The sequence below is a fragment of the Heterodontus francisci genome, chromosome 26 (genome assembly GCF_036365525.1).
Source record: "Heterodontus francisci isolate sHetFra1 chromosome 26, sHetFra1.hap1, whole genome shotgun sequence".
In the NCBI taxonomy this organism is placed as follows: domain Eukaryota; kingdom Metazoa; phylum Chordata; class Chondrichthyes; order Heterodontiformes; family Heterodontidae; genus Heterodontus; species Heterodontus francisci.
The window spans coordinates 74,358,931-74,374,578 of NC_090396.1; the positions used below are offsets into that span (position 1 = coordinate 74,358,931).

Here is a 15,648-nt window from a genome sequence, read left to right on the forward strand (position 1 = left end):
TAGGGTTCCAGCTACCAATCTCCATTTTTGCATTTTGGAAGCAGAAACTAAGAATTAAAGCAAAAACTCAAGGTAGAGTGGTTGAAGGGTGGACCGTATATTTATTTGGTTATTATTTTAATGTGTATGTGGTAGAGCCAACAACATTTTGTTTCATAAATGTAGGCATCAATCCAAGAGCAAAGAGCTAAGTTTGTATATGTTAATAGACCAAAGTTGGTCCACTGTGTGCCGATTTCAGTGATAATTATCGAAGTCAGTGAAGGTATACAATGTAAATTCACCTGGATGATGCCAAAGCTGAGGAACTTTTGTAGCATGGAGAGACTTGAGATACTAATTGTCATGCAGGCCCCCACCTGCCAAGAATGAGGCACTTTAATTTCGCCACATGGACATTAAACTTCAAATTGTTACTGGGAAGAAAAGAGGGCCTATTACAAGGAATTGCCAGGCCCCTAGCTGGAAAGACATTTTTGCATTCTAGCAAAATTTGGATGTTGGAACAAAAGAACCAGTCCCTGCTCCCAATACACAGAACAGGCATGGTCAGACCAATTTAGTCACATGACTGACTGGCTGTTGCAGAGTTTTGAACTGAGAGTTTTAAATTGGAGAAACAGTGTTTGAAGACAGAAAGCTCCTGGATTGAGAACATCTCCCTCCTGTCTGCTCCCATATCTTTCTCACCAGCTTTGGAATCCATTGAACACATGAACCCCAAGAGAGAAGTCTCCTATAGTAAACCAGGTTTAAGAAGAATACTGGGCCCCAACGAAAAGCAAGAATTACCTGAAGCAAGGACCCTCCAGTGAGCTCGAAGACCCATAACCAAAAACTCTTCAGATATTGCCTCAAACTTTTCCACTTTATTTCTTCTCTTTTCTGTCTCAATTTGCATGTGTATATCGTGTTTGCATGCTAGTGTGAGTGCGTCGTGTATCCGTAGGCTTCAACTGAATTAGAGTTTAAGCTTAAGTTTTAATAGAATTTCACCTTCTTTAAACCTACGAAAGCCTGTTTATGCTCATTTCTTTGCCTTATAATTGGAAAGCAGTGAAAAAGGATTCACCAAGGGGGAGCTAAAAACAGTGTGTTAAAGAATAAAACCCTCTTACAGTAAGACCAGGTGAAGGCTGAGAGGAACTCCTAGACATCTTTCTCACTTGGTCGTAACAGAAATTTGGGTGCTAGCGTCTGGGATTTTATCCATTGACAACCAAGAGAAATTGGAAGTGGGAAGCCAAATTATTCCCAATCAAAAAAGAGCAAGATTAATACAGGTTTTCTTGTAGTTGCATGTAATTGAATACTAACATGTCTGCAACTGAAGCTGGTCGCTCTCCAAGCCAGGGTGAAGTAACTTGAGATAAGCTAAAAGCACTGTCTATGGAGGAGTTGAGGAAAATGGCTGAGCAGTGTGGGATCACTGTGTGTGGCAAGACTACGAAATCTTAACTCCTAAGACGAGTGGCCAACCAATTTTCCCTTGAATCTGAAGATGCAGAAGCAGTGTTAGAAGTAGACCCAGACAGGGTACTGCTAGCAAAGATCAGTTGGAACAAAGGAAACTTGAATTAGAAGACAGGGAAGGAGAAAGAGAGAGACAGGAGAGGGAGAAAAAGAGCCTTCCAGAAGGAACGTGAAGAAAAAATGACAGGGGAAAGAAAAAGAGAGAGAGAAGAAGAATATTCCAGAAAGAATGCAAAGAAAGAGAGTTGAAGCGGATTGAGTTAACTAGGGGGCGACAGAGTAACGCCAATTAAAGCATGGCCAATATGGAAGAGCATAATTCAGGGCTGGGTACAGAATTGTGAAAACTACCTCCTCTAATTCCAAAATTCAGTGAGGAAGATGTGGAGGATTGTCTTTTGAGAAACTGGCAAGGCAGCTAAAATGGCCAGCTGAGACCTGGTCTTTTTTACTGCAAAGCAAGCTAACTGGTAAAGACCATAAGATTTATTCGCTGTTGCCAGATGAGAGTTCATCAAGTCATGAACTGACCAAAAATGCTATCCTCTGGGCATATGAACCCCAAGCCTATCGCCAAAAGTTTAGAACCCTCAAAAAGCAAGCTAATCAAACTTATTTGGAGTTTGCAAGAAGTAAGTAGTTGGCTTTTGACCAGTGGCTGAGGGCTCTTAAAGTACAGCTCAGCTATGAGACCGCAGGAGGTCAGAGAACAGGGCGGTGACAGGAGACTGTCCCCTGCAGTTTCCCTGAAAGTGTACTGGATCAGGCCATGATAAAACCAGCTTCCCCCAGAGGAGACTGCAGTGGCACTGTAAGCAAATGACCATGAGGTCTGCCTGTCTGAGACTTTCTTTGGAAAGTTAGGAGACCCAGGGAATGAACTAGATGGATTTTCCCAAGCTGACCCAGTATTGCTAGAGTTAGCACAGGCTGCCCAATCTGAAAGCAGAGGTAGTCCCTGACTGCTACTTTTTAAAGAATGAGGTACTGATGAGGAAATGGAGTTCTCCTGACAGACCTGAGAGCAAGGAGTGGACAGTAACTCAGCAGTTAGTGGTGCTGCAACGGTACTGGGGAGAAATATTAAGAAGGGCCCAAGAGACTACAGTGCCTGTACATGCCAGTATACGAAAGACCAAAACCCACATAAGACAGCAATTTGACTGGCCAAAACTCCTCCAAGCTGTGGTGGAGTACTGCAGGAGTTGTCACATGTGCCACGTTGAGGGGAAACCCCAACCTACAGTGAAACCTGCACCCCTAAGTCCTGTACCGGTGTTAGAAGGACTCTCCAGCAGAGGGCTGGTGAACTGTAAGGGCCACCTGACTAGAACAAAAGGGGACAGGCAGGCACACAGCTGGCAAAAGTATAGAAAGAGAAGGGGAAAGAGTGACCAAGAGGGCAGGTTAAAGGAAGTCTGGGAGGAATCCCAGATGAAAGCCCCTACTGTCCGGTCAGCTAACTCTGAAAAATGTTAGAAGTTTAGACCCCACATCCTCTCGCGTAAATGCAGACTCCAGAAGCACCCCACCAGAGTTGCTAACAGCATTTACAGAAACCTACAGAGGCAAAGAGAGACCTCTAGGGGGCAGAGAAACTGTGAAGGTGATACTTCACCTAGTCGAAGTGCCAAAGGAGATTGCAGTCAATTCTGCACCAATACCTGCAGGCAGGAGTGTCCCAGAGAACAAAGGGAGACTAGCAAAAAATCCTCCCCCACAGTCAGAGGAAAAGGGAACCACCCATCCCCTGAAGTCAAAAGCATAACTCAGCAATGCACCGAAAGAGAGTTCAGGATAGATCCACCCACTACTAACTCTCCTGGGGAGAAAAAAGTTACTTTAGCAGGAACAAAGACCCTAGGCAGTCATGGAAAGGGGCAAACTAAAGAAAAACGTCCCCGAAGAACCACATGGTTACTGGGATGCCAAAAAGGGGAAATCAAAGCAGCACTGGCACCAAGAAAAGACTGTTTTAGTAAGTTTTTGGATTCATGAATGAATGGAAATGCATGCTATTCTGCATCTTGTATATATGTTTCTCTCAACCCTTTTAATGAAATGTGCCTTTTTTTCAAATTGCATTTCATTCCCCTGGATGTGGAGGTGTCATGCAGCCCCCACCTGCCAAGAATGGGGCACATTAATTTTGCCACATGGGCATTAAACTTCAAATTGTTGCTGGGAAGAAAAGAGGGCCTATTACATGGAATTGCAAGGCCCCTAGCCAGGAAGACATTTTTACATACTAGCCGACAGTGTTGGAACAGAAGAACTAGTCCCTGTTCCCCATACACAGAATGGACATGGTTAGACCAGTTTCATCACATGACTAACTGCCTCAAACATTTCCACATTATTTCTTCTCTTTTCTGTCACTATTTGCATGTGTGTATCATGTATGCATGCTAGCGTGGGTGCGCTGTGTATCCGTAGGGATCAACCAAATTAGAGTTTAAGCTTAAGTTTTAATAAAATTTCACCTTTTCTTATTTAAACCGAAGAAACCCTGTTTGTGCCTTTATAATTGGAAAACAGTGAACAAAGATTCACCAAGGGGGAGCGAAAAACAGTGTGTAAAAAACAAAACAAAAAAACCCTTGTTACAGTAAGTCTAGGTGAAGGCTGAGAGGGACCCCACGACACTTTTTTCATCTGGTCTTAATGCTGGTACTATTTCCACTGTAGGGGTGATAGCCAAGAGGTGATTTAATAGTTTTTAAAGTTATGAGGGGTTTTGATAATATGAATAGGGAAAGAAATCCTTTGACTGTATCCTGCCTTGTATCCGCTAGAGTTTAGCAGAGTAAGAGGCGACTTGATTGAAACACACAAAGTTCTGAGGGGTCTTGATAGGGTGGATGTGGAAAGGATGTTTCCTCTTGTGGGTGAATTTAGAACTAGGGGGTCACTGTTTTTAAAAAAAAAAAAATAAGGGGTCGCCCATTTAAGACAGAGATGAGGAGAAATGTTTTATCTCAGAGGGTTGAGTCTTTGGAACTCTCTTGCTCAAAAGGCAGAGGAAGCCGAGTCTTTGAATATTTTTAAGGCAGAGGAAGATAGATTCTTGATGAGCAAGGGGGTGAAAGATTTTTGGGGGTAGGCGGGAGTGTGGATTTGAGGTAACAATCAGATAAGCCATGTTATTGAATGGTGGAGCAGGCTCAAGGGGCCGAGTGGTCTACTGCTGTTAATTCATGTACTCGCCTGGGAGTCAGTTACTAGGAGTTATTAATTTACAGTTGTCACTGTGGAGAGATATTAAGGGATTTTTTTTTTAACGTATGCATAGGGTTGTTGGGGCTTGGAATGATTTGTCATGGAATAGCTGAAGCTAAGACTGTTGAATGTTTGAAAGGAATCAATCACCGGGATTGCAGCAGTTCAAGAAGGTGGCTCACTACCACCATCTTTTTGAGCGATTGGGGATGGGCTGACCTTGTTGGCAATACCCAAGTGAATGAATTTTCTTTTAAGTAGAGAAATGTTTGAAACAGGGGAAGATACAGGGCTATCGGGAGTGATTGGACCATGCTGTATAACTCTATGACTCTAACTTGAAGAGCCGAATAACATCTTTCATGGAGTTTGAGGTCAGGTGCATTATTTGGGCAAAGTAGAGGGAGACCTGTGCTCTTAATTTTTTACCTCGAAGTGGTTTGCTGAACTAGATTTTAAAAAGGAGAGGTGGGGGGTGTATTTTCATGTCCCTCATGCCCACACCCCCTGTTTGTGAAGTAAAAAAAAACGATTCTTCCCCATTGAATTTTTCTGGATGTGTTTATATGCATAGCCTGCTGATTGTTTGTTCTGTGATGAATGCAGAAGTCAGATTGTGTATGACAGACGGAAATTTTTGTTTATAGTAGTTAAGAATTTTATTACAGTTTTTTCACCTGCTGGAAACTTGAATAGCGGTGTTTCTGTGCAGGTGTTTCAAAAGCATCCTCCACCTCCACTCACAGCCCTTAGCTCTGGGCATGATCTTATGATGAAATGTTACCATTTGATTGCAGATTGCACTCTGTGCACAACTTGTGTGCACACAATGTGTTCTGGAGGTGGATAGAGCATTTGAGTTTCTTTCCACTTTTAAAGTCTTAAGCCGAAGGCAAGGAATCAATCTAACTGTGACATGACTTTTATTGTCTTTAAAAGGAGAAATGATTGAAAGGGCTTATGAATCATTGACTACAGAGGTACGCAGCATATGAGGAAATCATTTAATAGCTCAGATTTGTCACATGTATGTACTCAAATGGGATACAGCATTGTTCCTTCAGGAGTGAAATGGAGGAAATGCATGCTGCCACAAAGCAAATTGCTACTTTCTTCCTTTGCTATCGACTGTGGGTTCCATACTTAAATGGTGATACTGTGGGCAACTTTACTCACCAAGAATAGTTTCTGAAAGCCAATTAGTAGATTTAGTCAATACTATTGATAATTGGAAAATATATTTATTTTCCTTGTATGGTCCTTTTCTTTGGATAATGATGATTAATCAACTATTGCAGAAGTAGACCCATTTTGCTGGTGATCAATTGGTGCTGATCTGATTGTCCTTAATTTATTGGCTGATTTAATTTTCAATTTATCAAACTGTTCAGCTGGGAATGGATTAACAGTAAGTAATAGTTTGTAAGGTTAAAAGCACCCTGACATCACTTTGTGCTTCATATGACATTTCCATAGATAGTTGATGTGCCCTGGCAATATCTTCAGTTTTTATTGGGGAAGTACCTTTCTTTTCCTGATGATAACTGACCAGCGATACGAACTTATTTGGCGTAGGATCAAGCCCATATATTACTGCTTGGCTGCCAAGAGGATAAAACTATCCCTATCCCCATTAATTACTGTAAAGATCTGAGATTTATGTTGTTTCACCTTGCTACCATGCCTCTTATTAAATAGGTATGGTGGTTATGTTAACGGGACTGGTAATCTAGAGCCCCAGACTAATGACAGACAAGAGTTCAAATCCTGCTATGGCAGATGGGGAATTTAAATTTAGAAAATTAAATAAATTTGGAATAAAAAGCTATTATCTGTATTGGTGTCCATGAAACTACTGGATTGTCTTAAAAAAAAACCATCTATTTCACTAATGTCCTTTTAGGGAAGGGAGTCTGCTGTCTTTACCCAGTCTGGTCTATATTTGACTCCAGACCCACAGCAACATGGTTGACTCTTAACTGCCCTCTGAAATGGCCTCGCAAGACAGCGATGCTCACATTTTGCGAATGAATAAATTTTCTTTTGAGGTGCCAAACTTTAAAATTTGTTTTGCATCAATCTACTTTACTGCTTAGCATTGAAAAAGTATAAAATGTACATTTCCTCTGTCATCCTAGAAATTCATCGAGTTTGAGGATTCTCAAGAGCAGGAGAAGAAGGACCTGCAGATTCGGGTAGAGGTATTGGAGTCGCAGACACGGCAGCTTGAACTCAAAGCAAAAAATTATGCAGATCAGAGTAAGTACCCTGGCGCTATGATAGCATAATAGGCGAGTAATCCAGACATCTGGTCTAATAATCCAGTAGTTGAGACCGACAAGCATGTTTGGATTTTCAGGTTGGGGTGGGCTCAAAATGAAGGGGAGAAATTGTGGGGGGGAAAAAAAAAATCCCAACATAACCATTTCTACACAACAAATGGTAATGCTACACCTTCTGTGAAGGCTTCGTATGAAAATAGAATCGATCAAAGAGATCTTGTTGTTGAGTACAGTGTTGTTGGTGGGGTGAATGAAGTAGTTCTGGATTTGACAAACAGGTGAGCCCTTTGCTCTCCCATTGGTATAGTTAAACAGATCTTTGTTCCTCACTGATTTCCTTGGGTACTCTTCTCTTTCTGTCTTGTTCTGTTCTGTTGTCCCTGCTTACTGTGGGAGGAGTTAATCCCTTGGTATGGTATGAGACCATAGCACTGTCCTCCAGTATCTAGCCCAATTGGACATTGCATTGGTGTTCATGGTGAGCGTTGGCTATGGGAGGTGTGGAAGTGGATTCTGTCTCTGTTTCCAGTAGTAGTTGTTGGATAGTGATCAGGAAGATGAAATCTTTGTTGACTTTTTTGGTGATATTTTGGTGATATTTTAAGTCCTGCATTTGCAGATAAGTTTGTGACATTTATTCCTTTTTCTCCTTTTTACTTCACCCCAACAAAAAATAAAAATACAAAAATTCTACTTTACTGATGTTTAATTCAGGACATATGTATCTGTGGGCTTGCTGTCAGAATTTATACTAGATCCAGCTCCCTTATCCCTATGGCAGACCAATTTTTCTTCTACGAGTCAAATAGCCAAATATTAATGAGTTCTCGACCAGGGACCTTGCCTCTGTCCTCTATCATTTATGTTCAGTTTTAACTGGTTAAGTTCCAGTGGTATCATTGTGCATGCTTGAGGATCCCCAAGCTGTAGCTCCTCCATCCTGTTCTTAAAGTCTCTGAATGTGGTAACCCTATGGGGACAGTAAATAGGGCAAACGGGAACTCTGCAGGTGAATATAAATTTCTCAGTATATTGATTATGGAGACCTTAAATATAATGATGGATTCCCACATGTCATAAGCCAACCAGCTGTTCAAAAGAAATCATCTGGAATTTTACAAAATTAATTTTTGATCTCTAGCAGACCCTTTATTCCTGACTTACTGCACAACAATGATTCTGTTTGATGACTGAAATGGCGTACTTAGTTTAAGAAGTTGTTCAAAGTGGTTTAAAATGGAAAAAATAAGTATTGTGCGTGCGATTGATTTCTGATTAAGATATTTTAATGTATATATTTTTATTATGCAAATATAGATTAATAGATACTTATTTAGGAGAAGAACTTGCATTTATACAGCACCTTTCACAACCTCAGTCATTGAAGAAGTTGTGAAGTGTCGTCACTATTGTGGGAAATTTAGTGGGTTGGATGGTGCGAAGGAGAGTGGATATAGTTAGTCAGTAAACAGACTAAACAATTTGTGTGTCTCTACATACTCACTATCTTAATTGCGTTGCTACCAACTGGTTCCATTTCTTCCTATCCCAGCACAACTAACACATCTCTTAAAATGACTCTTTCTGTAGAGTCACCTCTAGTTAGGACCAATTCTGCATTCTTGGCCCCCTCCAATTTCATTACGTTATCCATAAGTTAGCTTTCATATGTATTTCAGTTATGCCTAGCTTCTCCACCACCCCCCTTAATTCCATAAACGTTTGATCTTTAAAAAAAGACTTGTGTAGTGCCTTTTATCATAATAAAACATCTCTGTGCTTCAGAGGTGAAAATAATCCGACACAGTTGGGGCAGAATTGGGAGTAGTGATACAGGACATGATTGAAGAGGTGGTTTTGAGGAGGCTTTTGGAGGAAGAGAGTTAGTTCGCAAGGTCTTGAGGTTTAGAGGGTGACAAGATAAAGTTAGCATCTTCTTGAGATTGAGAATTTGGCTGAGATTATCTCACTACTCTTTCTTTCTTTTGGGCCTCCTTATCTCGAGAGACAATGGATACGCGCCTGGAGGTGGTCAGTGGTTTGTGAAGCAGCGCCTGGAGTGGCTATAAAGGCCAATTCTGGAGTAACAGGCTCTTCCACAGGTGCTGCAGAGAAATTTGTTTGTTGGGGCTGTTGCACAGTTGGCTCTCCCCTTGCGCCTCTGTCTTTTTTCCTGCCAACTACTAAGTCTCTTCGACTCGCCACAATTTAGCCCTGTCTTTATGGCTGCCCGCCAGCTCTGGCGAATGCTGGCAACTGACTCCCACGACTTGTGATCAATGTCACACGATTTCATGTCGCGTTTGCAGACGTCTTTATAACGGAGACATGGACGGCCGGTGGGTCTGATACCAGTGGCGAGCTCGCTGTACAATGTGTCTTTGGGGATCCTGCCATCTTCCATGCGGCTCACATGGCCAAGCCATCTCAAGCGCCGCTGACTCAGTAGTGTGTATAAGCTGGGGATGTTGGCCGCTTCAAGGACTTCTGTGTTGGAGATATAGTCCTGCCACCTGATGCCAAGTATTCTCCGAAGGCAGCGAAGATGGAATGAATTGAGACGTCGCTCTTGGCTGGCATACGTTGTCCAGGCCTCGCTGCCGTAGAGCAAGGTACTGAGGACACAGGCCTGATACACTCGGACTTTTGTGTTCCGTGTCAGTGCGCCATTTTCCCACACTCTCTTGGCCAGTCTGAACATAGCAGTGGAAGCCTTACCCATGCGCTTGTTGATTTCTGCATCTAGAGACAGGTTACTGGTGATAGTTGAGCCTAGGTAGGTGAACTCTTGAACCACTTCCAGAGCGTGGTCGCCAATATTGATGGATGGAGCATTTCTGACATCCTGCCCCATGATGTTCGTTTTCTTGAGGCTGATGGTTAGGCCAAATTCATTGCAGGCAGACGCAAACCTGTCGATGAGACTCTGCAGGCATTCTTCAGTGTGAGATGTTAAAGCAGCATCGTCAGCACTACTCAAGTAAACAATAATACTACATGACCACTAACTCAGTGTATGAAAGTTTTCTGACACTGGTGTAAGGGATAAAATATAAAACATTGCAGACGACTCAAATACGGAGAGTGATTAGCTTCAAAGAAGACAATCAATTACTTTAGAAGGGCATAGCTAAGCTTGTAGATTTGGGAGATAGATGTTGGAAGCAATGTAAATTAAGAAAATGTGGGGTTGTGCATTTTAGGTGGAAGAATAGGAAAATAAATATGCACTAAACAGTAAAACTTGAGAAAACAAAAAGACTTGGTCCAGTTACATAATAAACATTTTCCACACTGTCAGCTTTGCTTGAGTAATAGTATTCTTGCCTCTGAGGCAGAAGGTTGTGGGTTCAAGTCCCACTGCAGAGACGTCAGCACACAATCTTTGTAGACACCTCACTGTAGTACTGAGCGAATTGCCATCCTTCAAATGAGATGTTAAACCGAGGTCGCGTCTGCCGTCTTGGCTGGATGTAACCAACATCGTGAAAAACAAATTATCTGGTTATTTATTGCTGTTTGTGGGAGCCTACTGTATGCAAATTGGCTGCAGAGTTTCCTACATTATAACAGTGACAACACTTCAAAACAAGAGAGAAATATGGGAAAATCTATTTTCCCTCATTGGTGACAGGAGGGCATAAATTTCAAGATCACCAAGTAGGAAGAGATTAGGTGGTGGAATGCCCTTTCAGAAACCATGTGGAAGCAGAATCCGTAATAACTCTTAAAAGGAAATTGAATAAATATTTGGCGATTTAAAAAAAAAAGGAATGGGATTAAATTGGAAGCTCTTTAAGAGAACGGGTGCAATGGCTGCCTCCTAAGCAGTAGAATTCTATGAATTATGCATTTCTGTATTGCATGTGCATAAGATTTTTACCCATCTGAAACTATTTTCTCAAAGCCAGTAACGTTAAAAATTTAAGCAGCTATGTTCTGGCACTTCAACTGTAAGTGCGAACTGTAACCATGACAACTCATCACATTGATGTGGAAAAGCTTCTGATCTTGCTTTGGCATAAAAATCACAAACAAAGCTGAATCTGAGACTCAGCCGGCACAAAAAGAGGCCATTTGGCCCCACATGCCTCTGAAGAAGCTGGCCAGTTAGTTCCACTCACCTGCTCTTTCCTTTTTATGTGTATATATCAATTCTTTTTGAAAGTGACTGTTGAATTTGCTTTCAGCATCCTTTCAGGCAGTGCATTCCAGATGATAGCAGCTCACTGGGCTGCACTTAAAAAAAAAAAGGAATTCTCCCCTCTGGTTCCTTTGCCTATTCCCTACTATCTGCCTTTTCTGGTGACCAACCTTCCTGCTAGTGAATACAGTTTCTTAATTACTCTATCAAAATTCTTCATAATTTTAAACACTTTTATTAAAGCTCGGCCAACTATCTGCTAAAGTTAATAAGGATATGGGGCAAAGGTGGATTTATGGGGTTGGGTTGCAGTTTGTCAGCGTCGACTGTCTTGCGATTTGAGGATGATTTCTACTCAAGGTTGCGATTTCTGCCATGGGTCTTCAGATGACTGAACAGGCCGATTTTCGACCCACAAACCTATGCACATGGCACAGGTCGTCCCACGAAGTTGTGGGGTCCGGAGTGCAGGATTTGCTTCCTTTTCTTTCTATGCCGCCGCTCTGTCTTGTCATTAAGGCCTTTGGACTCAAAGCATGATGCAGCTTGATGGACAATTTGTCGCCATTTTGTATGATTGGCAGCAAGTTCATCCCAGTCATCAGTGTCAATGCTGCCATGCCTGAAAGAGAGCTTCAAAGTGTCTTTGAAGCATTTTCTTTGTCCTCGCTGGAACGCTGGCCATTTGAGAGTTGAGAAAACAGGATCTGGTGGGGGGAGACGGTGTTCGGCCATCCGGACGCTATATCCAGTCCAGCTTATGGAGCTGGCTTCAAAAAGGACACTAGCATTTGTTTGGTCCTCCCACTGAATCTGGAGGATACTGCTGCTAATGGAATTTCTGTAGCCCTCTTGTGTTACTGATACACAGTCCAGGTCTTATTGCAGTACCGGAGCATGGTGACAACAACTGCTCTGTACACGAGGACTTTTGTTGATTTACGGAGGTCTTTGTTGTGAAACCCTCACTGCTGCTGTTTGTAGAAGGCTGAACTGATGGAACTGATCTGGTGTTGGATCACCTCGTCAATGGTGGCCTTTTGAGAGGTGGCTGCCAAGGTATAAGAAGTGCTCAATATATTCCAAAGTCTCTTCAACATATATGGGAGGTGGAATATTTGGCTGACCAGGTGTGGGTTGATATCAGTTTTGGTTTGGAAACATTCAAGGACAGGCCGAGTTCTTTGTATGCAGAATTGAAGAGATCGAGAGCAGCTTGCAAATCTGTTGCAGAGTGGGCACGGACACTGGAGTCATCTGTAAACTGCAGATCCTGTACGTCTATTGTGGTCAGTTTAGTTTCAGCACGGAGGCGACTGAGGTTAAAGTGTTTTCCATCTAAGTGATTGATATTTAATATTTACATCAGAGGACAGCTCATCTTTCTTGATGTGAATAGCCGCTGTCAGGTCGATTGTGTCGCAGTTCAGCCATGATCTCACTGAATGGCAGAACAGGCTCAAGGGGCTCAGTTGTTGCTGTTTCTGTTTCTGCTGTAAGGAAAACAATCTTTGCTTCTCCAGTCTCTCCACATAACTGAAGACCCTCATCCCTGGTATCATTTCAGTCAATCTCTGCACCCTCTCCAAAGCGTTGACATCTTTCCTAAAGTGCGATACCAATAATTGGACCCACAATGCCAACTGGCACCTCACCAGTAATTCATAGAGTTTAGCACAACCTCCATGCTTTTGTATTCTGTGCCTCTGTTTATAAAGGCAAGAATCCCATAAGCATTATGAACAATTGGAACAATATAACAATTTTCCTCAGGCTTGCACTTAATATTTGCAAGCATCCTAACTCTTGCCCTAGGAAGCATGTTACCACTTTTTTAGTCTACTGCTACTTTTATAGTAATCTGCTATACTTGCTAAAAACATCACTTTGGAAGCCAGATTTGTTACTAATTGAACTAATGTGAAAACCAGACCTGGGTTTTCGGTTTCCCATCTGGTGCTTTACACCAAGAACTAGGCTGTGCACTGAGCATTTCTCCCTCCATTCTTCCCGTTATGTGACAGTCTTTAGTTGCCAAGCCCCTATATTCTGGAGTTCTCTTCCCAAACCTCTTTTATACATCTAAGCTTTCCAGTAAAGATCACTGGATAGCAGTCTGCTGCTGAAGGTTGCCTGACTTTTCCCTTTTCTAATCTGGGGACACAGAAGACAGCAGCAGCATCACAAAGATGATGGCAGCTGTGATGTGAACATTTAGCACAAACAAGGAATTGAATCTGGTAATAAAAATGGAAAATGCTAGAAACACGAAGCAGGTATAGCAGCATCTGAGAAATAATTCATGTTTCAGGACCTTTGATCAGAGCTGAGAAAAGTTAGAAATGTAATAGGTTTTAAGCAAGTGAAAGGGGCTGGGGGGGAGGGGAAGATGAATAAAAGGGAAGGTTTGCTGAATCTTGGAGATATCTCAGTGAACTGTGACTACAGGCTCTCCAGGATTAAGTTGTACAGTCAGCATCCCTGATATCTTTGTTACAGTTCTTCTCAGGAATTACTTTGCTCAAAACCCAAACTTGTGCCAGCAGGTCTCAGTCAGCAACAGCCCAAATGTAAACTTGCAGCATTTGCTTTGGCTGGGGCTAGGAAGATCCAGTTTTTAAAAAAGTTTCTCTAGTTTGATAGCAGATCCAGCAATGTAACGTTGGGGTTAGTGTTTTTGGGGTTAATGTTACATTATGATTGTAACATTCTTCCTATTCTTTCTTCCCCATAATCCAACTTCAATTCAAATTTTAGATAAGCTCTGGAAAACCAAGTTGGGTTCTTTTAATAGTGAAAGGATTCCAAGGTTATATTTTAAAAAACATTATTCAGTGATTAATTCAAAAGCTAATGGCTGTTTACATGCTAACAAACAGGATCACACCAAAACAAGGTCACGTGAAGTTTAAAGGTGTATGCTTGTCAGCTTGAGTGTAGATAGATAGGACCAAGTGGCTAAGGTACTTTGGGCTCATTTAAGAAGCAGAACTATAACGAGAAACTGCTTAACATTTAGGAACTGCAAATGAATTAATGTTCTGGAATGCTGTTAACTGAACAATTGCAAAATCTCTACTTGCAACACTTTTCAGCTTCACTCAGAGAAAGAAATCAAGCAACACACAGTCACTGCAAAAGTTTGGCTCTTGAGCAATGTTAAAACACATTGAGTACACCTATTTACATTCAGTTCCAATATTTTAAGTGAAAGTGGTGCTAAATTTAAACGAAGTTGATTTATATTTAAAAACAAGAAAGATTGTACCTTGAACAGTAGGGTTTCAGATGCTCTGTTTTTGTAAAATTGTGATAGACAAAAATTTAGTTTGTCAAAATGCAATGATGAGCAAATAAATTGGAAAGATTTTAAACAAATGCACACTAAATATTGGTGTTAAAATGTGTTTTTAAAAAAAGTCTGGAAATATGACCAAATTGCATGAGTTTAGCATGATTTCTAAATGTGTCAATGCATGATTTGTAATTGGAAGTAGAAATTCACTTCAGCATTCTTAAATAAGCATCTGAGAATGGCAATAGTCTGTTCCTGTTTCATTTGTAACTTGGTAAAATAGGGTTAGATGTCACATAGTGTAATGCTGCAGCGATGAGCTTATTGCATTTTTAAAACAGCACCATGCTATGTGGAATAGCAAGACCTGTTGGTGCCTGTTGTCACCCACATGTTACTGCTTAGTCAAAGCTAAGCACTAGCTTATAGGGAGGGAATGTCGCTGGACTGGTTTTGTGCACCTTAGTTTGATCTCCCATCAGAATAATATTGAAGTACGCCTAGAAGTAAGCTGCCCATTTGTTCCCTTGGCTATGCGGAGGAAAGTAGAATCAGAATGGTTACAGTGCAGAAGGAGTCCATTTGGCACATCGTGTCCATGCCGGCTCTCTGCAAGAGCAACTCAGTTAGTCCTACTCACCCGCCCTTTACTAATAGCCCTGCAAATTCTTTCTCTTATGGTGCTTATCCAATTCCCCTTTTGAAAGCCACAATTGAATATGCCTCCATCACACTCTCAGGCAGTGCATTCCAGATCCTAAATACTTGCTGCATTTTAAAAAAAGGTTTTTTCCCATGTTGCTGTTGATTCTTTTGCAGTTCACCTTAAATCTGTGTCCTCTGGCTCTTGTCTCTTCCACCAATGGGAACAGTTTCTCTATCTACTCTGCTTAGACCTCTCATGATTTTGAACACTTCTGTAACCTTCTTTAAGGAAAACAACCCCAGCTTCTCCAATTTATCCACACAACTGAAGTCCCTCATCCCTGGAACCATTCTCGTAAATCTTTTTTGCACCCTCTCTAAAGTCTTCACATCCTTCCTAAATTGTGATGCCCAGAATTGGACACACTACTCCAGTTGAGGTTGAGCCAGTGTTTTACAAAGGTTCATTATAACTTCCTTGCTTTTGTACTCTATGCCTCGATTTATAAAGCCCAGGATCGCGTCTGCCTTTTTAACCACTTTCTCAACCTGCTCTGCTACCTTCAATAATTTATGCATATATACACCCA

The 15,648-nt window shown here is 41.6% G+C and overlaps 1 protein-coding gene across 5 annotated transcripts in view; it reads left to right on the top strand.

Annotated features, from left to right (window-relative positions):
- The window catches only part of LOC137384473 (C-Jun-amino-terminal kinase-interacting protein 4-like), a 321,098-nt gene that overhangs the window by 38,280 nt on the left and 267,170 nt on the right, over window positions 1-15,648 (top strand). For all 5 annotated transcript variants that reach the window (XM_068058602.1, XM_068058604.1, XM_068058603.1 and 2 more), the window contains exon 2: window positions 6,831-6,951. In XM_068058602.1, the coding sequence (XP_067914703.1) occupies window positions 6,831-6,951 (121 nt within the window). The remainder of the gene's footprint in view (window positions 1-6,830; window positions 6,952-15,648) is intronic.